The sequence below is a fragment of the Falco biarmicus genome, chromosome 1, assembly GCF_023638135.1.
Source record: "Falco biarmicus isolate bFalBia1 chromosome 1, bFalBia1.pri, whole genome shotgun sequence".
Taxonomy (NCBI): Eukaryota; Metazoa; Chordata; class Aves; order Falconiformes; family Falconidae; genus Falco; species Falco biarmicus.
The window spans coordinates 38,269,562-38,288,680 of NC_079288.1; the positions used below are offsets into that span (position 1 = coordinate 38,269,562).

Consider the following 19,119-nt stretch of genomic DNA (forward strand, 5'->3'; position numbering starts at 1 on the left):
ATTTAACTCGAAATATCTAACAACTGCAAATGTTAAGTGCTGAATGTTGCTACATCCTCTGGAAGATACACAAAAGCAGTGATTAAACTCCATGTGATACATTTAGACATGTATAACCATCCCTGGCCTGAGTGAGAAAACCAGTTACCGTGTCTTGAATTTCAGTTGCACTTTGGCTCAGAAAGTGTAGCGAGTTGTTCAGTGGGAATAACTGGTTTAAACAGGCTGTCCACTTGCTACCTGCAGAAGAAAATATCCTTTATTTAGATGCACGGGTTTTTTTTACTTGGATCAAGGTCTTAATTTGTCCAGTCTTTGTCTGACACTAATGTTCGTTTTGGGATGAATTTTCAGTTATATTGGTCCTCAAATCCATGTTAAAGACAGAATTATTTATTAGTGGCTCCTGTTCAGTCTTATTGCAACTGAAATAGACACACACGTATCAGTGAAAACTATTGCCATTTTTATGACCTTCTATTTCTAAGCCTTTTTATTGAACGGTATCATTAAAACCTCCTAAAGACGTTCCGCGAGTTATTTCTGAGGCCGAGGAGCTGGTGCCGAGGTGGCCAGCCACCGGGAACGGCCACGTCCATGCCTCTCGGCCCACTTGGGGCTGTGCAGGGCCAGCCACCAGTGCCCAGGGCGCAGGGCTGTGCCAGCCACCAGTGCCCAGGGCCACAGCGCTGGGAGCCCGGCCTTGTGGCGCCGCCTTCCCCTGGGGCTGAGCCGCTCCCGCCAAAACGCCCCGAGGAGAAAAGGGTGGGGGCCACCCTGGGGTAAAGTCCGAGAGGGCAGTCCTGCCTGACGGCCAGCGCGTACCTGACGGCCAGCAGCAGCGCAGCCCTTGGCGTGCCTCATCCCACGCTGCGCCGTGCCATGGCGGGAGGCCTGGTGTCGCTGGAGGCATGCTTGGAGCGGTGCATCCCACCCGAGGACCTCGCTGAGGTGAAGCGGATCCTCTATGGCGGCGAGGCGAGGTGCGCTGGTGGGGTAGGCTCGCCTGGTGCCTTGGGGGGTGCCCTGTCCTGCCCCGGCGCCTTCCTCCCCTGTGGGGTGCCCAGCTCGGGGCGAGGCGAAGGAGGCAGTGCGAGGGTGGGTGTGCAGGACACAGGGCTGGGGGCTGAAAGGCGAACTAACAGTAGGGCCTATGGCACTTGTGGTGCTGCGGTGGGGTTGGGCCGTGGTGAGGTAACTGGGGTGGTTTGGAGGCAAATCCTGGTTTGGGAAGTGGGGCACTGGAGAGGTTGTGTGAGAGGGTGGCTGACAGGAATGAAAGGCCCAAGGGGAATAGTTTTGAGGGGACAATTGGGAGGTCGTGGCTTTGGGGTGAGCGAGTTGGAAAAGTGGGGATCTAACATGAGGAAAAATACATTGGAGGGACAGTGTTTATCATCTGAGGCTGGCAGGTGAACGTTTATATGTATGTGTTCCTTGATTTCTGTAGCAAGGTGTTAACATCTGGAAATCACAGTCACAGAAGAGGACACTGGGAGTTTGCTGCCATGGAGGAGAGCCATCAGATTTGCACAGCCTGGCTACTGCCTGACTGTTCCCTTGTCTGATAGCTCTGAATTGGGGCATGGGAGCTTGGGTGTCTCTTCAGGGGTAGACAGTATCTGTGATCCTTTTGGTCCATTGCATTCACAGCAGGAAAGAAGAACATCTCACACTGAAATGTCTTTGTTTCTTGTTCAATCCAGAAAACTTAATTTGCCAGCTGCTGCTCTATCAGCAGCTCAAGAAAGAGATTTTGAGCTACAGGGCTATGGATTTGAAGCTGCCCCAGAGCAACTGAGAAGGCCACGTATTGTTCGAGTGGGACTGGTACAGAATAAAATTCCACTTCCCACAGACACACCAGTGGCAGTCCAGGTACCCAAACTGGGATCTGGGATGTTTGTGTGTAACTCCTCTTCTGCTGGATTGAGAAAAAACACCTTTCAGTTGTTGATGTTAGAAACTCCATCATGAAATGTCTGCTGATGTTCTGGCAATATAGGATCCATCACTATCTTAACACAGCATACTGTAAGAAATCACAATGACACATTCTGGTTTATTGTTTCTCAGAAACACCTCTTGTGTTTACCTAGTGAACCAACCAGTTTGCAGTTCTAAAGCTATTTATTTAGTACCAATTTTGTAAATTAAAATCCTTTGTCTCTGAAATGAAACAAAAAATGATTTACCCAAAATCAAGAGATGGCAACCCATAGAAACCACAGGTGCAGTTCTTGTTTTAATTGAGAAATGTTCCATTATAGGAAAATCCATTAGAGTAAACACAGATTAATAAAGCTGTGTTCATTATTCTTTGTGCAGTAGTAAATTAGATCTTATTACAAGGTGACCATCATTTCTTAACATCTTGGACACAAAAGCATTGAAGTGACACATACGCATAGAAACACCCTCCTAAAAGTAGCTTTAAAAAAGTGAAAGAAAATACCACATTTATAAAATCTCCTGGAGTAGTAGTTTTGTACAGTGACAGGACAGAACATTTCTGAATAAATTTGTTTTGGAAAGATTACCTGTCACAGATGGAAGCAATTCAGTAAATGGATCAAGTTTGTGTATTCTTTGTAGCATCTGTTGAAAAGACTACCAGTTATATTAATGATTTTACCTTATAAATAACTAGTTAACTACTGCTGTAAATCAGTATACAGTTGTTGAGTTTGTAGGTCACTGTTGACTAATCTTGTGTCCTTTTTTTTTATTGACACCTGAAAATATCAATGCAAAGTGCTACACCTATTATCTTTTAAGTAGAATAGTCAAGAAAAAAGTACTTTGAAACAATGTTTTTTGGCTAATTAAAAAATGTTTTCATGTTTTTTTCTTGAAAATCTACTTGCCTTTTAGGACAGAGGGGTTTAGAAAACCATTTGGAGTTGTTAACTTCTAAAGAGTGTCCAAGATCCACCTGTGTGAGCAGGATTTGCACATAACCAAGGAAACAGGCTGTCCTTACCACATGTTTTAAGATTCCGAGTACTTGCCTTTGAATTCGCGTTTACTTAACATCCTTCTGTAGGTTGTCTACAATGAGCAGCAGAATTATAATTTTTGCTGATTTAGATTCTATCTGCAAGTCAGTCAGCCATGAGTTGCCATATATTTAAATGTTGTAACCATGGAATTAGAATTCCGTTGGATTGCTTTCTCTATTTTCAGCACCGAAACGCTTTTAAAATTCTGTATCTAATTCTTTCTATTATCAGTGTTCAGGAATGATAACTTGTTGAATTACCCTCCCTGAAAGCAATGGGACTAAGTACAGAACAAGATAAATTAAACGGTAACAAAGCTTGTAAATCCAGGCTGTTAATGTGCAAATGAGTTAGAACATATAGCTTTTTTTTCAGTGTGACACTTCTTGCTATCAGGTGGCTGCACTGCACAGACGAATTGAGGAGATTGTGGAAGTAGCTGCATTATGTGGGGTCAACATAATTTGTTTCCAGGAGGCTTGGAGTAAGTATTTTCTGTGATTCCTTCTAGATTGTCCAAGGTCAAGTTCCTTCTATTCTAACAGGTATCCTGTACTGGAGGTATGTCTTGTAAGTGAATAGCAGAGGTCATCTGAGTTAAACAGTTAACTTTACTGATTTGCTTTCTAAAGGAAAAAACAAAAAGTCTCAGCAGAACTGTATGGAAGATGTACATGAAGTCTGTTGTATTGAAGACTAGTGTATGCTGCAATAGTGATACTTGTATGGGTGCTGCTTCTTTGTGTCATCCTTTGTGATCTTTTCCTCATTATTTTTTTTCCTCCTAAAACTCTGGGTTTTTTCTAGACAGATACTAAAATTAAAAGATAGAATTTCACTTAAAATGGTGTTTTGAGGTGTAATAAGAGACAAAAACCAAAATGAAGGCTCGTGAAATGTTTGTGAAAACAGGTTATTCGAAGAAAGTGTACACTAGTGACTGGGGTGTACTTCGTATTTTTATCTCTGGTAAGACTTTACTAAGTTACATTCTTTCTCTTCTGCTTTGCTCTGTATAGGGCCAAAACTTTTTGCCCTTGCTGAAAGTATTTTTAAATGGCTTTTGCCTTTAAACAAGGAAAGCAGTTGAATCATTCTTAACTGTTTAATTTTGTAATTTGTATTCATGTAAATGGTGTGTATTTCTTGAGCGACTTGAATATTCTTGTGAATTTTGTCTTGCATTGGTGTTTTTCAGCCATGCCCTTTGCTTTTTGTACAAGAGAGAAGCTTCCTTGGACTGAATTTGCTGAGTCAGCAGAGGATGGGCCAACAACAAAATTCTGTCAAGAGGTAAAAAAACAACCAAGCAAAAAAACCCTACATCTAGCCTCCAACTGCAGCCCATAACTGATACTGATTAGCATGGATTTCTTCTTTATGTACTGGTCTTGTACCACTGAGAAAACTGAAATAATAAAAAATAAATTTTCAGCTTGCTTGACAAATATGATAGTGAGCGAAGTAGAAATGGGCAACAACAACTGTGCTCTATATTTATTTTTTTAAACTACTTTGCATTTATAGACTACCTTTTACCATAGAAGGCATAGGAAACTGCCCATTTAACTATTCCTGAATTTTACAAGGAAAGAATGATTCTTCACACAAGTATTTTAAATTTCCATTTAAAAGATGTTTCTTGCATAGAAAAGTTGAGCATTAAACAATGCTTGTATGAAGGTGTGAGAAGAATAGCTAGCCGTTTCTGAACAAAGAACACTTTCACACAAATCTTTTGCTACTCCCTGTGAAATGACACAAAATGTAGAGGGATTTTTATGCAACCAAGGAGATTTGTTACTGCCTTGTTTTTCTAGAGTGTTGATTGCAAGGGTGGCAGAGTTTATTTTTGTTTTCTGACAACTTTTTTTTTCTAATAAGGAATTTAAATTATTTTCTTTTACAGCTAATTGAAACAGCAGACTGTTTTAATGTCAAATTTTCCCAGATATGCACTGACCTATTAAGCTTTTGTAGACAGCATATCTTTAGTCTGATCTAGGGCAAGTACATGTTGCTTCTCACTATGGAATTAATGACACTATGGATCTTTGGAGAAAGAAAAGTGATTTGAAGGAAAAGACTGTGCTAGTAAACTTGCAGTCAGAAGTTGCTATGTTTCTCACTCACACCTATGTTTTTTAACATTCATAGTTAACATGCAATGCTAGTTTACATTCTCCCTTTTATATATATATATATATTTTATTTTTTTTAATAAGTGTTTTCAGCTGTGGTGTCTTTGTCTTTCAATCTGGTATGCCACTTAAGTGGTATACCAGAATGGGATGGGATCATGGTATATTTCTATATCTGTGGATAGACAGAGGTCAGCTTTGTAGTTTGACCCTTGCTGTTAGGATGCTTTTTCCTGTTGGTACCTTGCATTTCTAGTTGAGGATTTAAGTGGAAAGCTCTCTGTAATGTAATTATCTTTGATGAAGAAACTGTGGTGATGTGGGCATGCCAGTGTGGGTGTAAGCGTTATTGCTTGATAAGTCAGAGTAATGTACCAGACTAAAACTTTTTTTAATCCCTCTTTATGAACAAAAAGTGAAAATCCTGAAGGCTTATGTTTAATAGAAGAATTGTGTTCCTTTGTATAGCTGGCAAAGAAATACAACATGGTTGTGGTATCTCCAATCCTGGAGCGAGATGAAATACACGGGGGAACTTTGTGGAATGCTGCAGTGGTCATTTCTAATTCTGGAGCTGTCCTTGGCAAAAGTAGGAAAAATCATATTCCAAGGATTGGAGATTTCAATGAGGTAAGACACAGTATTGTGATTATCAGGCTAATCTTACCTTGCAGCTCTTGTTCATGTCAGCATGTGTTGTAGCAGAGTCATTGGCAGGAAACATAATGTATTTCTAGAAAACGTAGTTCACAAAGTTCAAATCAGTTTTCCTCAGGTGACATTATAGTAAGTTAATTTATCAAGAATAGAGAGTGGTGACTCTTAAAGGACAAATAACATTGAATCTTTGTCATGTACTCTTCCTTGGCCTGATGGAAACTAGAGAAGTATAGAGGATCTTTAAAACAAAATTCTGTAAGTCATCGCTTTATGTTAGTTGTGAATGATTGACTTAGTTTTTGCATTTGTGCATGTTGAACTTACTTTAAATTGGAGGGCAACTGTTTCATGGTTCATGTGTAAGCATTATTTATGGTCTTGATCTCTGTTTCTCTGTGAGGTTGTCTTGGTGGAAATGACATTCTTTTTCTTCTATTTCTTTGAAAAGAATCCCTTAATTCATTATGCTTCTAACTGAATAGCTGGTTTATGGCATCTTCTGTTTACTAATCACATTACTTCCACTGAAGCCCCCAGCAGTTTTTAGGCTGTCCTGCAGAATCAGCTTTAGAAAGTGAACTGGTAGTGAAGGCAGCATCAGAAGAAAACTGGTAGATCTGAAATGTGTTTATCCATCCATAGAATTATCACAAACAGAAAGATCAAGATTAAAAATTAACCGAAGTCTAAAAATACATTGTCTTACCTAACTAAATCTCTCCTTGACAGCTAAGGTGAGTAATTAACAGAGCCTTTCTTCTAAGCACTGGGGGCTGCTGTATACCTGCAGTTGCTTTTGTTCCCTGTCCAAATGCTCCAGTGACTAAACTGAGGCTTCAGAATCTAAACTGCTTTTTTATTAATTTTAAAAGGGGTTTTTGAGTGTTGGAACTTTGTGTTCAAAGATTTCTGGAAGTTTCGACCTGGGCTTCCAGACCTGATCAGACTGGTTTGTGTTTCTTCAGAGGCGGCTGTTAATAGGTTTCTACACAATGGATTTTTGGCACAGGCCTGTCAGTCACCAGTGTTGACTTCTGTGTTTAACAATTCTTTTGATATTAAATATTATTTTATCGGATCTATCTTCTAGCTAGCAAAACAGTAACTAGCAAACCCGTATAAAATACAAGCACTAATAAAAATGAATTTTGGTTACTTTCACATCCTTTATTTGTTCCTTCTGTAATCAAACAACAACAAAAAAATATTCCTGTTGCTTGTGCTAAATATGATGTCTTTCAGTTTTCCAGACAGTGGTTTGTGAAGCATCAACAGATTCCAAGAAACTTTTGTTTCCAGCTATGAAACTGTAATGAAAGGCACAAGAAGAGTGTAATGAAAAGTAACTTTTTACTTTTCCATGTGAAGTATAAATAGGGTTTCATTAAGAGTTTTGCATAATTCCAAAAATGACTTAGTTCTTATAACGCCAGAATTACCACAAAACCGTCTATATCTTGCAGGTATACTATAATGATTTGACATTTCTTGTTGTGGCTACCTCATTATAGGTGCAAGTGGTATTTACCCAAAACAGTACTGTCTTTTTAACTAGTTTTGTTAGCAAAGCATTAAGTCCATTCTTTTAAGCTGAGCAATTCTAATAGAGGAACTTTAGAAACCACCAAGACTACAGGGAAGGTTTATGCTCATCTCTGTTACTTTAATGTTGTTTTCTTTATCAACAAAGTTAACCCCCAAGGAAGCCCTGAATTTGAAATTATTTTTTGTGGATTGTCTCTGTGGAGCAGATAGGGAAGGGAGCCTTGTTAAAATCAGCCTTGTTGAATTGGTGAGAACTAAATGGAAAGGGGAAAGAGATTGGTCTGTAACCTCTTCAGCCATGTGTGGGAGGGCATATAAATAAACAAAAATCAATCCGTCTTGAAACATCACAGTTTGTTGCTGTGGAGATGATTATGACCTCTGGTGAGGAATAAAGAAATAAGAACTGATGAATTCCCTGAAGCAATAGCATTCTTGGTTTTCTTCTCCTATTGTAATGAAAGAAAACTGAGAATAGAGAAAAAATGGAAATATATTCAATCAGCGGAATTGTTTTGAAAAAGGATTGTGTGAGTGCCTGCCACATGGCATGTTCTCTACAGACATGAAAGGAGATAAAATCAGTGCCCAAGGACTGTGCAATTTCATGAGACCTGATAATAAGAAACATGAGATGTCACTTTTAGTGGGCATACTGAACCTCCAATCCTTGGTTTCAGAAGATGATCCCCCTGTGTCTAGCATGCCATTCTACACTTTGTTGAGGCCCTAGTTTGTTCCCCGACTGTAACTGTGCTTGCTTTGGGCCTGATGTGGTTCGGCTTCCTTCAAGACCAATGGCAGCAGCTGTTGCCATGGACAGGTAGTTTCAGTAAAAAGGGAGTTGCTTTACAACATGCTTTTCTTATATGGTAAGAGACGTGCCCCACTGGGTCAGGCTGGTGGGTTGTGTACCTTGCTTTTCTGTCTCTGAGATCATCACAAAAAGGTATTGTTAGGAATAAGTCTGGCCACTCTGCAACTTTTGTACTCCCTTGGTATCCACAGTCATTGTGTTAGGAATGTTGGGTGGCATGTTCCTGTCTCATTCGTTTCATATCTGTGGATGTGTTATCAATGACTTTGTCTAATCTGTTCTGAACCTGCTTTAACAAAGAAGCACATTTCAGAAGTGTACTGCCTGCTTGCACAGAAAAAGTTACTTTGGTTAAAAACAGGTGTAAGAGTGTAATTTTAGTCAATACCCACTACTGCTGCTGCTTTGGGATTTCTGTTTTTATCTTGTCCACCGCTTTTGTGATTTCGCAGATCTTACTCATCATACTACCCTCAGCCTTCCACCTGCAGATTGAAGAGCCTTTGTAGTTGCTCCTCACAAGGGAGCTGCCCCATCCCTTTCATAGTTTCAGTTGCCTTTGCTTATTCCATCCTTATTGAGATGCAGACACTAGAATTGCCCAGAGTACTCAAGCTGTGGGCACGCAGAATTCTTATAAACCAGCAAAATGATGTTTTCTGTTACATTTTTTGTGCTCTTCCTGCTAATGTCTTGGGGTTTTGATTACTACTGGCCAAGCAAGTGTGAGTGACTCCACACATACCCTTTTCTTGCACCTGGGAAGAACCATTTCTGTACATTTAATTTAAAATATCTCTGTGAATGTTTGTCTGTCTTGATAGCTGTTAACAATGCCTTGTCCTTCTTTTTACCAGTACTTTTTACAGGAACCAGTGCATTTCTGTTTAGAAATGTTTGATATGATAAGATAAAATTTTGCAGCATACGGTAAACGGGATCTTTTTAGCCAACAGTTGGCTCCAGTTTCTTTAAGGAGTGTTCTCTAGATTTATCCTGTGATTTTCCTGGTGGTTATTTCAAGCCTTCTGTTTGTTCAGAGGAACAGGCATATAGGAAATTTAAATAACCAGTCTTAGCTATACGCTATTTCCTTATAGCATTCATAAAATTACTGCATGTCATTATGTAACAAGCTGACTCTAAAGGAATTCCATGTTCTTTAGACAGTGTTAATCTTTTTGATCTTTAATCAGAATCAAAGGATCCTGGAGACAAGAGAATCTTCTGATGTGGTGAAAGTACCAAGAGAGGTACCTTAAGTCTGGTGACTTGTGGATCTCTCTTAAGCTTCTGCAGGAGTTTCTAGCATTAGTAGAAGCATTTATGTTAAAGTCAGACAGTGCTTAGGTGTAGTATGAGTGAAAGGAAACAGAAAGTGTCTTGAATTTGATCTCAGCAGTCTAAGAGAGCCACTTTTTGCTCTATACCCATTGCAGTGCAGCTCTGTACTAAATGTAGGGTGTTGTCCTTACTCATGGTCTAAAATGACTTGAGGCTGGTAACCAGAAAATGGGAAGTGTCAAAGCAGTGTTGGAGGTGGTACTTCTCACTTTTTTAAGAAGTGGTTTTGTGGTTTTCTGTTTGTTTTGTTTTGTTTGCTTGTAGTCTACTTACTATATGGAAGGAAATAGAGGACACCCGGTGTTTCAGACACAGTTTGGAACAATTGCTGTGAATATCTGCTATGGGCGCCATCACCCTCTGAACTGGCTCATGTTTAGTATGAATGGAGCAGAGATCATCTTTAACCCTTCAGCCACTATTGGATCTCTCAGGTAAAATACAAATTGATTTAGGCTGTTGCATGCTTTCTTGGTTAACTGAACCTCTGAGCCCCTCATTCTCTGGGACACCTTGCTAAGGTCTTGGAACTGGAGATAGAGCCTCCTTGTTTTGCCTTCATGAAGGAATCTGCATTCTTCTCCACCTGGAGTTTTGGGCTACCAGTCTGCTTACAGCCACTGATTCTCTTCCAGAACTTCAGTTGTACATCTGCAGGACTTTTGCCTCTGAGTCAGAGTTAACAAGCATCCAGCTAGCATCCTGAAAACTAATAAGAGTTTATTTAGATTATCTATGTAGTATTTTTGTTTTATGATGGGCAGTAGTAATTTGCATTCAGACTTAGCTTGCCAGCTTGCGTTGTCCACCTAGGAGTCAATAAGTAGATATCAAATTCCAGTTTTCAGAGCCAAGCTGAGAAACCTTTTTCTCAGAAACTTTTTTTTAAAACTGTTGGCAATTTTGTGATTATCAGGCCTCTTGAACCAGACTGAACCAGTGTAAACTGTTTCCCTTGAGATTAATCTTCTGCAGATTGACATTAATTGCACCCTACTGACTTGATTTCTTAAAAGAAAAAAGAAAACCAAGCTCAGTGAGCTAAGAAAGTATACTTCTTAGCTAGCCCATAATGATTAATTTGTGGATTAGCTCTTGAATATGCTTTGCCTCTACATTATTATCATCAGTCACGTTTCAATATAATAACCTTTGAATGTGCCATGCTTCCAAAGCATTGTCTGACACAGGCTGTGTATTGTGTGGGGTACTATAATGTGATGCAAAATAACTGCATTTCTTCAGTGCTGGCAGGGAGGGCTTTCTTTAGGTGGAAACCTTGTAAAAATGGTTTCAGTGGCTCTTGAGCACTCTTCTTGACAAAATCACCATGCCTTCCTTTCATTCTCATTGTATTCTGTCCTTTGCTGTACTACTTGATACTTTCAAGTTCCAACTTAGACAATTTGTAAATTGAGGTATGGGATTCCAGAGTGTGTCTATGCATCAGCTTAACACATAGTAGAACAACTGTGATTTTTCTTTGTGGTTTCCTTTTTTCCCCACTGATAACAGTAGCCTCTGAAAAGTAATTTAGTAATGTGTGATGATTACATATACATGACTGAGGAAGTGATGGTAGTTTATGGTTAATTAGAAGTATTAATATTTTAACCCTTTTCAGCATAAGTGGTTAGCTTTGTTACAAGGTCAATGGGGGAAGTCTGGTTTTGCAGAGTTCTTTGAAACAAAGACATTTCCTTTGTGAGTTAAAAAAAAATATTTTGGGGTAGCTGAAGTGTCTTTGAGTTTCCAGCTCCAAAGGAAAGTTTTAGGAAGCTAACAGAAGCGTATTTTATTGTTACTGATGATATTGTAATACAAGTAAATAAATCCTGTAGCAAACAAAGAAGACATATTGATCTCTTATAACAGTAAAAATTCTTTCTCATTTCTCTTCTCTCTCTCTTCAGCTGGGCTTGTATGCATGGACTAAGTGCAGAATACTTCCATTTTTATTTCTTTAAATCTAGAGGAACAGATTTTTCCAGTGTAAGTTTATAAACCTTAATGTATGCAATGTTCAGGCAGTATAGACTTGCTAACTGGATATGCAAGACAATGGAAGAGTTAGAAATGTAAGAGGGATTTTTTTTTTTCCCCCAGCATTTTCCAGTTCTTCAAGATTCCTCTAATCCTCTCACTTTACCTGTTTAATGTAAATTTGGAGGTTTTCTGTCTCTGTAACAAGGTCCAAGAATATGAGTACAATTTTTTTTGCTAGAAAATTCTGAGGATGATAAGCATTCATAATAGGGTACAAATGGTTAAATACAGATTAAAGGCATAAAATTTACACACAGCTAGTTCTGAAGCAGAGAACTCTGTATTTACAAACCTGGAGAGTAGAACTGTGGATTAGATGCAGTATTCTGTCATTCAAACTGCCTTTAATATTTTTTGATGTAAAGGATAATTTTAGGTTGGGAAAAAATTTTAGGTTGGGGAAAAAAAAAAAGATAATTTTAGTGTTGGGAAATGTCTTTTGAAAAGAGATGAATTAATACACAATGCTTTTGGGGCATTTATGTCACTATTGGAGTATTTGTGATGTTTGTCTACTTATAGCCCATTACATTAACAGAAGAGCAAACAGAAATTACCCTGTAGTCATACAGCACTTCATTGGTACTCTGTGTGCTTCAGACTCTCCTAATTATTAGCTTTCACTTGGTTGTTTTTAAGCATAGAATTTTTATTGCAGGAAGAGGACTCTTGAGGCCCATGTAAAAATTGTCTCTGGGGTCGCTTCTTGGCGTTAGCCTTTTTTCCTGTCTCTCTTCTGTGAAATTGTAATTTGCTGGAGCTTTTCAATAAAATCCCTTTTTCTTAGAAGAGGTGGCTGCCAGACTCAAAGCAATTGAGAAAAGAGGCAATAAACCAAGTCCTTTCAATCAGTCCAATGACCATCTCTTAAGATTCTTGAGCCTGACTGGGAGATTAATGAGTCAGATGCTTGCAACCTTGTCTTGATATTCAGAATGTGGCAGGTACATGCTATCACAGGAGTGTACAAATTGTATCACCTTTGTTTTGGAGCTCTGAGGACTACCAGACCTTCTATTAACCAGTCTGATCCCTGTGTATCAAGCTATTTCATAAGAAGACTATTTCAGTTTTAAACATCAGTCAGAATTGAAATCTCCTTTAGAAAAGAGGTAGAGGCTTTTAAAGGAGAAGGAATGTTCTATTTCTCATTTCTCAGTTCTTGGTTTTTTGTAAATTTAGTGAGATAATTTAGATTTAGTAGATAATTACTGGGAAGTTACCAGGATGCTTTTGCTAAACATGCTTTCTGTTTCATCAGCCCACCACAGAAAGGTAACTTACTCAAAAGTGCTATGAAAACTGTGGTTGAAATAACAGAAGTAGGAAATTTTGGTGGAAATGGATTTTTATTCTCCTTCAATTTTTTTTTATTATTCCTATAATTAATTTTCTTTTTTCACTCACTGCCGCAGAAGCCTCTCTTGGACCATTTGGGGAAAAAAAGGAGGCAACTTGCATGAATCTCTTCTAGCTTTGCTGCAGAATTATGTTTGGTATATTGGTATTTGGTATTGGAAAGTTAATGGAATGTGAAAGCACGTGTGTAAACCCTTTACATAATTTGAAGAGTAAAACATTTTACTCTTTAATTGCTTTGAAAATCTTGAGATGTGTTAATTTTTTTAATTATTTTTTTTTTGGCCATGACAAAGCCATATTTACCAAGTTATCAGATAGAATTGTTTATACCTATATTTTAGCAGAAAATAATTACAGTGCTTGGCTGTATCTGGGGAGGTTTTGATTGTAAGAGCACGATCAATCTTAGAAGCTAACTTTGGCTTCTTTGACAGAATATATACAGTGTGAAACAGTCATAATCTAAATTTAGCTCTGAAGTAGACAAGCAGTGAATACCTGCCTCCTCTTCTGTGTATTGCAGCGAGTCACTGTGGCCAATTGAAGCAAGAAATGCTGCCATAGCTAATCACTGTTTTACTTGTGCCATCAACAGGGTAGGAACGGTACGTATCTTCACTTTATTATTTCATTTCCAAATTTAGGTACTGTAGCATTAGTTAATTCAAGGTAATGAACTGAATAGCACTAGATTGCATAGATTACTGTGTAACTACTCTATTAGTGTTTATAATATGAAGATGGACAGCGATAAAAGAAATTGAGAGCTGCCTTGTGCTGGCAGCCTACTTTTTGGTTGCAGCTGCTTCCTGTTCTTGAATCACTCTCTTTGTAATAGGCACCCGCCCATTTGCTAATTCTCCTAGTTTCTATGGTGAAATCAGTATTCTCTTAGCCAATGTGACTGAAAATGAAATGTATCCTCAAGTTAGTGGTACACAACCGGCTGCTGTTGTGCAGGTACTGCCTTTTTCTGGACACTGAAATTCTATAATGAGAATTATTATCGCCAACAATAGGACATTCTTACATGTGTGTTCTTTTACTAGGTTCCCTGCAAAAACCTAGACTTGTTCTTGCTGTTATGTGAATACATTTGCTGCCTTTTGTAATACACAAAGATGTGTTTGGTTAAATATCTCCTCTTTTGCTGCTTCTCTAGACTTGTGAAACTGATACGAGGCATGTTCCCCAAAGTGTGTGAATAGGCTGTGATACAGAGAGATACTGCTTTCCAGCCTATACGTTGTAGAAACTAGGCCCCTCTGGTGATTCCCTTTAGACAGTTCTGATAGTATGCCAGAAAAAATCTTATTGGATTTATATAAATTTCCGTACTGAATAAGATAGACTAGCAAGGATTTCTTGAAGAAATGGAATTACACTGCCACCTACGGATTCTTCTTATTTCACAGGAATACTACAAAAATGCCTTTACTTCTGGAGATGGTAGAGAAGGTATGTGCAGAAATCACGTTCAGTGCTTGCTAATAATTGTTAGCTAGAAAGTCTAAAGAAATGATAGCTCTCCTGCAAGTGTCTCTCCCACGACAGCTGCGGTAGGTAGCGACTGCCTTACATAAGACTGCTGTTTTGTAAGCTGGAGGAAAACAGCACTTCCTATTGAAGGTGGTGGTACCGTGGTATGTGGTTACCAGAAGTTGATGCATAAGGCTTCTGTATACTTTCAAAGGACTAAGTTTTGGAGTCAATGCAGTATTGTAGGACTGGAAGACAAAAATCCTACAAATTAGCCTGTGTTGCCAGTACATGCATGCTTTTTTATTTGTAGTTTTAAGATGATTAACAGTAATAGCCCTAGCCTAAATCACCAGCCAAGCCATTTTGCCCTTTTTCAGAGATTTGCTGCAAGTTAAAGAAGAGACTGCTCAAAGAAAAGCATGAGATTTGCTTGTGTGTATTTCACTTATATGTTGAAATACTGTAATTTGTCCTGTGACAAATTATAAGCCGCCTGGTTTCATCTGGAGTGGGTCTGAGACTTTTCTAGCTAGTTTGGGAGCTAAGTGTTTGTAGCAGTTGCATGGAAAAGGTCAGTGGCATGCATTGCTTAGTACAACAGATGTGGCTGATTTTTGGCACAACTCAGAGTTGTGCAACATAAAGTAAGATGTTTTTTCAGTGCCTCAAATCCCCGTGTTTTCACCTCTGACCTTGTGCTCAAAAATGAATGGGTTCATCTCTGTCATCTGTTTTGAAAATGTATGATTTGACAATTTGAACTCATTTAAATTCCAGATAAAAAACAATGAAAGCAAAGCCTTTGCGTTCAGAGACTTAATAATGGGAAAGCATAATCATGCATTGTTTAAAAGGCAATGCAGTGAGTTTTTTCCTGTTAATTTGATATATGTCCAAGCTGTACTGTGTGTGAAAATAGCTACTGGTCAAAGCTGCAGTTATCTTAGGATTGTGCTGTGACTCTTCAGGATGATACCTTGCTTAAAGCACAGGAGGCAAGCAACCACAAGAAATTGAGCCAGGTTTTATGGCACACTGCGTGTGAAGTTGTATACTTATTTGCATATCGCATTAACATTCTTTTTTAAAAATTTCTTTAAGCACACCATGAGTTGGGCTATTTTTATGGCTCAAGTTACGTAGCTGCACCAGATGGCAGCAGGACCCCAGGTCTCTCTCGCGTTCAGGATGGACTTCTGGTGGTAGAGATGGATCTAAATCTTTGCAGGCAAGTCAGTGACAAATGGAATTTTAAGGTAAGCCTGCATATAAAGAAGTAGACTTACATATGGTATTAGAACAAACAAGATTTCATAATGATCTTACAATAGTTAGAAGGCAGACTTTTTTTTTTTTTTTAATAGTCTGAAGCTTAAATTGAACTAATTTGACAGGATGTTCTGGAGGCTAAAGGCATAAATGGATTCTGAAAAGGAGCAGCCAAATTCAGGGAAACTAGGCTAATAGCTTTAAATGAAAGACTTAACCTTTGGTCCTTAAGTGTGGATTGCCTGAGCTCTGAAGACTGCTAGGGGAAATGTGTGTGGTTTCCTTATGCAAGAAACGTAGGCATTTGTTGCTGAGATGGGCCTTTGATCAGGCCTAATATGGTAGTTCTTTATATTCTTATAGGCCTTACTGGTCAGTTTTGGTGAAATTCACTGAAAACCCAAAATCAAAAGAATCTTTAAGCTTCTGAGAACTTTCTGAATGCAAACTTATTGCAGTGTTAACTCCCTGAATTTCTGGATAGCCACAAAGAAAGAATTGTGTACATTAATCTCTGAAGCATCCTAACACACCTTTGAATTTATCTGTATCAGATTAAGATGGCTGCAAGCCTCTCCACGTGACTTTAACAAACTTATTTATTACTTATTTTTTTTGTATTCTGAGATGGAGCTAATTTGGAACATCTTTCCTGAGGGTGTAATTTAATTTAATTTGCCCAGCAGCAGTGCTGGTTTAAGAAATTGCCACCTCAGCACTGCAGCTGCAAACCCTTCAGTTGTGCAAGTACAAGCTGTGTGGGGTGCTATGTTGTATATTGGTTTAGCGAGGTGACCAGATTTTTATTTTTATTTTCAAACAAACAAATGGCACTAGTTTCTTCTTTTAGTCTGATCAAGTTTATGGCAGGCCCCACAAATACTCTGTTGGAACAACAAATGAGGCAAGCAAAAGGAGAAAAGAGGTGGCAACTTCTTACATAGGCTTTTGTGATGAACAAAACATTTTGCTTACTTCTGTGGATGCAGGTTTTTTTGTTCTAGTCCTCAGTACTGCTAGAGACTAGAATATTTCCTGTCCTCTCTTAAGATCAGCATGATTTGAATCCTAAGTAAGTAGGCTAATAGTCCTAACTCCTGGCTAGCAACCATCACAATGCAGGTTCTTCAGTGATAATCTAGTATTTAAAATAAGTAATCATTTGCAAGGAGTGTCAATTCTTGTACATAATGTTACTGCAAGCATACGTTCGTTTTATAGAGCTAGCTTATTTGGAACCACCTTATGCATTACAATATAGTGTAGTATATAATGTGTTTTGATTTCAATTTGATGCAAAAATACTTTTTTTGTGGATTTGAAATGCTGAAAACTTTCTAATTGAAACATAGTAATTTCTTAGCTAGAGTTTTATTTCTTTGCTAATGCTGCCAATCCATATAGAGACTAAAGACAAGAAGTAATTTCAGGTCATCTTCTGGACAGAATTGTATTTGTTATTTTACAGATACATGTGGTAGGTATATGGTTGTTGACATAGTGGAATGAAATTGCTGAGAGCTTCCCAGGTTTTTTTTCAAGTCAGGCAGGCATTTAGTTTTGCTTTGCCACTGAAGTCTGAGGCCCTTATTGCAGGGTAGAGGTTTAGTGTGTCAGGAAGCACATGGAGCGTTGCTTCTAACACCTTAGTAGGGGTATCTGAACACAAGCAATTGTATTGATTATGAAAAACAAACAGTAAAGGCAAAACACTGACCTTTAGCTGTTTTGTATAAATTGCTTACTTTCTGTTGTATTCAACTCTTGTGCTTTCAGCACCTTAGTTTTATGTCGGTGGTGTGGATTGATATTGTTGGTCTTTTGGCACATAAGGCACAGCTGTGGCTTTTGTTTATGTGACAGGGCATATCTATTTTCCCCTCATTTGTGGCCAAGACAGAAGTAATTCTTGCTATGAGGGGAAGGAGGAAGTATGAAGTCATCAGTTATCTGCAGAAAAACCCTTGACAGCAAGTAGGAACTATTTAACCTGCTCTGGTATCTGCAGTTTGTATTCAATGATGCCTGAAAGGGACATGAAGTAAAATGTCTTTGCTAAACTCAGAGCAGCAAAATAGTTAAATGAATTGGCCTCATTACACTCTGGCACAAAAGAAGTAATTCGTTCCTCTCAGGGCCAACGTTGTAGACTCTGCGTTTCAGAAGAGGATGATAGCACTATGTAAAATGCTATATTTCAGCCTCCTAGCTTACTGTATCACCCAAAGCAGTGACAGTGTTTTGTATTATTATTGGATAAAGTAAGAGCAGCCCAAATAACATCAGTGGCACATAAGCAAAATTCCTGCTGGCAGCAGGGTTCATCGGTTGTCAAGGGCATAATATGAAAACATAATTACAAATACACTCCTTTGCCTTCATTGACATAACTTAAAGAGAATATTGTTGATGCATAAGAGAGGTAAGTCCACCTTTCACATTCAACTTTCAGCTATTCAGGATAACCAAAACAGCCATAAGTAATGAGTCAGCGGACATGACTGTAAATGAAGGAGCGCTGAAGGTGTTCATTTTAAAGTTTTACTCTTTAGAGTGGAAATGCACTTCTACTCTTTTTTAGAGGTATAGCTTTAGGCAACACAATGCAAGTTCTTTTATAAAAGAAGTATATTAGTTTGTGCTAAGGCACTGGAGGTCTTGCATTTTGAATTAATTATGATTTTACTGTTTGGGGCAATTAAATATATCATCATAAAAAACCCAAGTATATATAAATATTTTCTACTGAAGTACTTTCATAGCTCACTAGAAGAACTGAAGCTTTGATTTTTCTTTTCCAGATGACTGGTAGATATGAAATGTATGCAGAGAAGCTCACTGAAGCAGTCCAGCCTTATTTTGTACCGAATATAATCAAAGAGTAAGAGAGAGCATCTCATTACATTCAGATGTTATGTAACAAGTTAAAAGGTTCTGATGGATGATAGCTTTACTGTGGATCACAAGTTATTGTTGTTGATTTAATTTCCTGTAATCAATTTTTCAATAATAGGATTCAAAAAAGCGTTAAGTAATTGAAAAATGGCTTCTTGGGGTTAAGGCTTTTTGTCATTTACTCTGGGTCCAAACTTTTGTCCCTTACTAGGAATGTACCCAGTAGGAATGCACTGATATAAAATGTTGATGAAATTTATTCAGTACCATGATATACTTTGATGGAGATAATGAGTTCAGAGGACATAAAAAATTTTACATAAGCTTTGCATTGTGTGTCTATTTACCTCTGGTTTCCATTTTTCATCCTCTACTCAAATGCAGAATTCAGTGAGAAAGGAGGCATAAATTGTTTTCATCTGTTTTTTAAATCATGAACTATTGATGCAGTTCCATTAGAGCTAAGCAATGTCCCAGACGTCCTAGCCCAAAATCTATGGGTACTTTAAAGCAAGACCACTTTGGGTCTGTTTCCCTTTACACTATCTATTACAAC

At 38.3% G+C, this 19,119-nt stretch overlaps 1 protein-coding gene across 3 annotated transcripts; it reads left to right on the forward strand.

The window, feature by feature from the left end:
- Positions 1 to 784: 784 nt before the first annotated feature.
- Positions 785 to 18,886, forward strand: UPB1 (beta-ureidopropionase 1). Of its 3 annotated transcripts, none has more exons than XM_056326373.1 (10): positions 788 to 983; positions 1,707 to 1,878; positions 3,399 to 3,486; positions 4,201 to 4,295; positions 5,612 to 5,773; positions 9,774 to 9,943; positions 13,441 to 13,522; positions 14,333 to 14,375; positions 15,501 to 15,655; positions 17,532 to 18,173. In XM_056326373.1, exons 1-10 carry the CDS (start codon positions 883 to 885, stop codon positions 17,634 to 17,636), a joined length of 1,173 nt encoding a protein of 390 aa, XP_056182348.1. In that variant the 5' UTR covers positions 788 to 882; the 3' UTR covers positions 17,637 to 18,173. The 3 variants fall into 3 exon arrangements, with proteins under 3 accessions (XP_056182364.1, XP_056182348.1, XP_056182357.1); XM_056326382.1 differs by lacking the exon at positions 17,532 to 18,173 and adding an exon at positions 18,470 to 18,886 and having other exon boundaries at positions 793 to 983; XM_056326389.1 differs by lacking the exon at positions 1,707 to 1,878 and having other exon boundaries at positions 785 to 951; positions 17,532 to 18,180.
- The last annotated feature ends 233 nt before the right edge of the window (positions 18,887 to 19,119 follow it).

Excerpts from the sequence above, each read along its gene's own strand:
- UPB1 (XM_056326373.1), top strand. The coding sequence starts at position 883 with ATGGCGGGAGGCCTGGTGTCGCTGGAGGCATGCTTGGAGCGGTGCATC. Across the intron at positions 9,944-13,440 it reads GCCACTATTGGATCTCTCAG|CGAGTCACTGTGGCCAATTG; the intron begins GTAAAATACAAA and ends TGTGTATTGCAG. Across the intron at positions 15,656-17,531 it reads GTGACAAATGGAATTTTAAG|GGCATATCTATTTTCCCCTC; the intron begins GTAAGCCTGCAT and ends TTTATGTGACAG.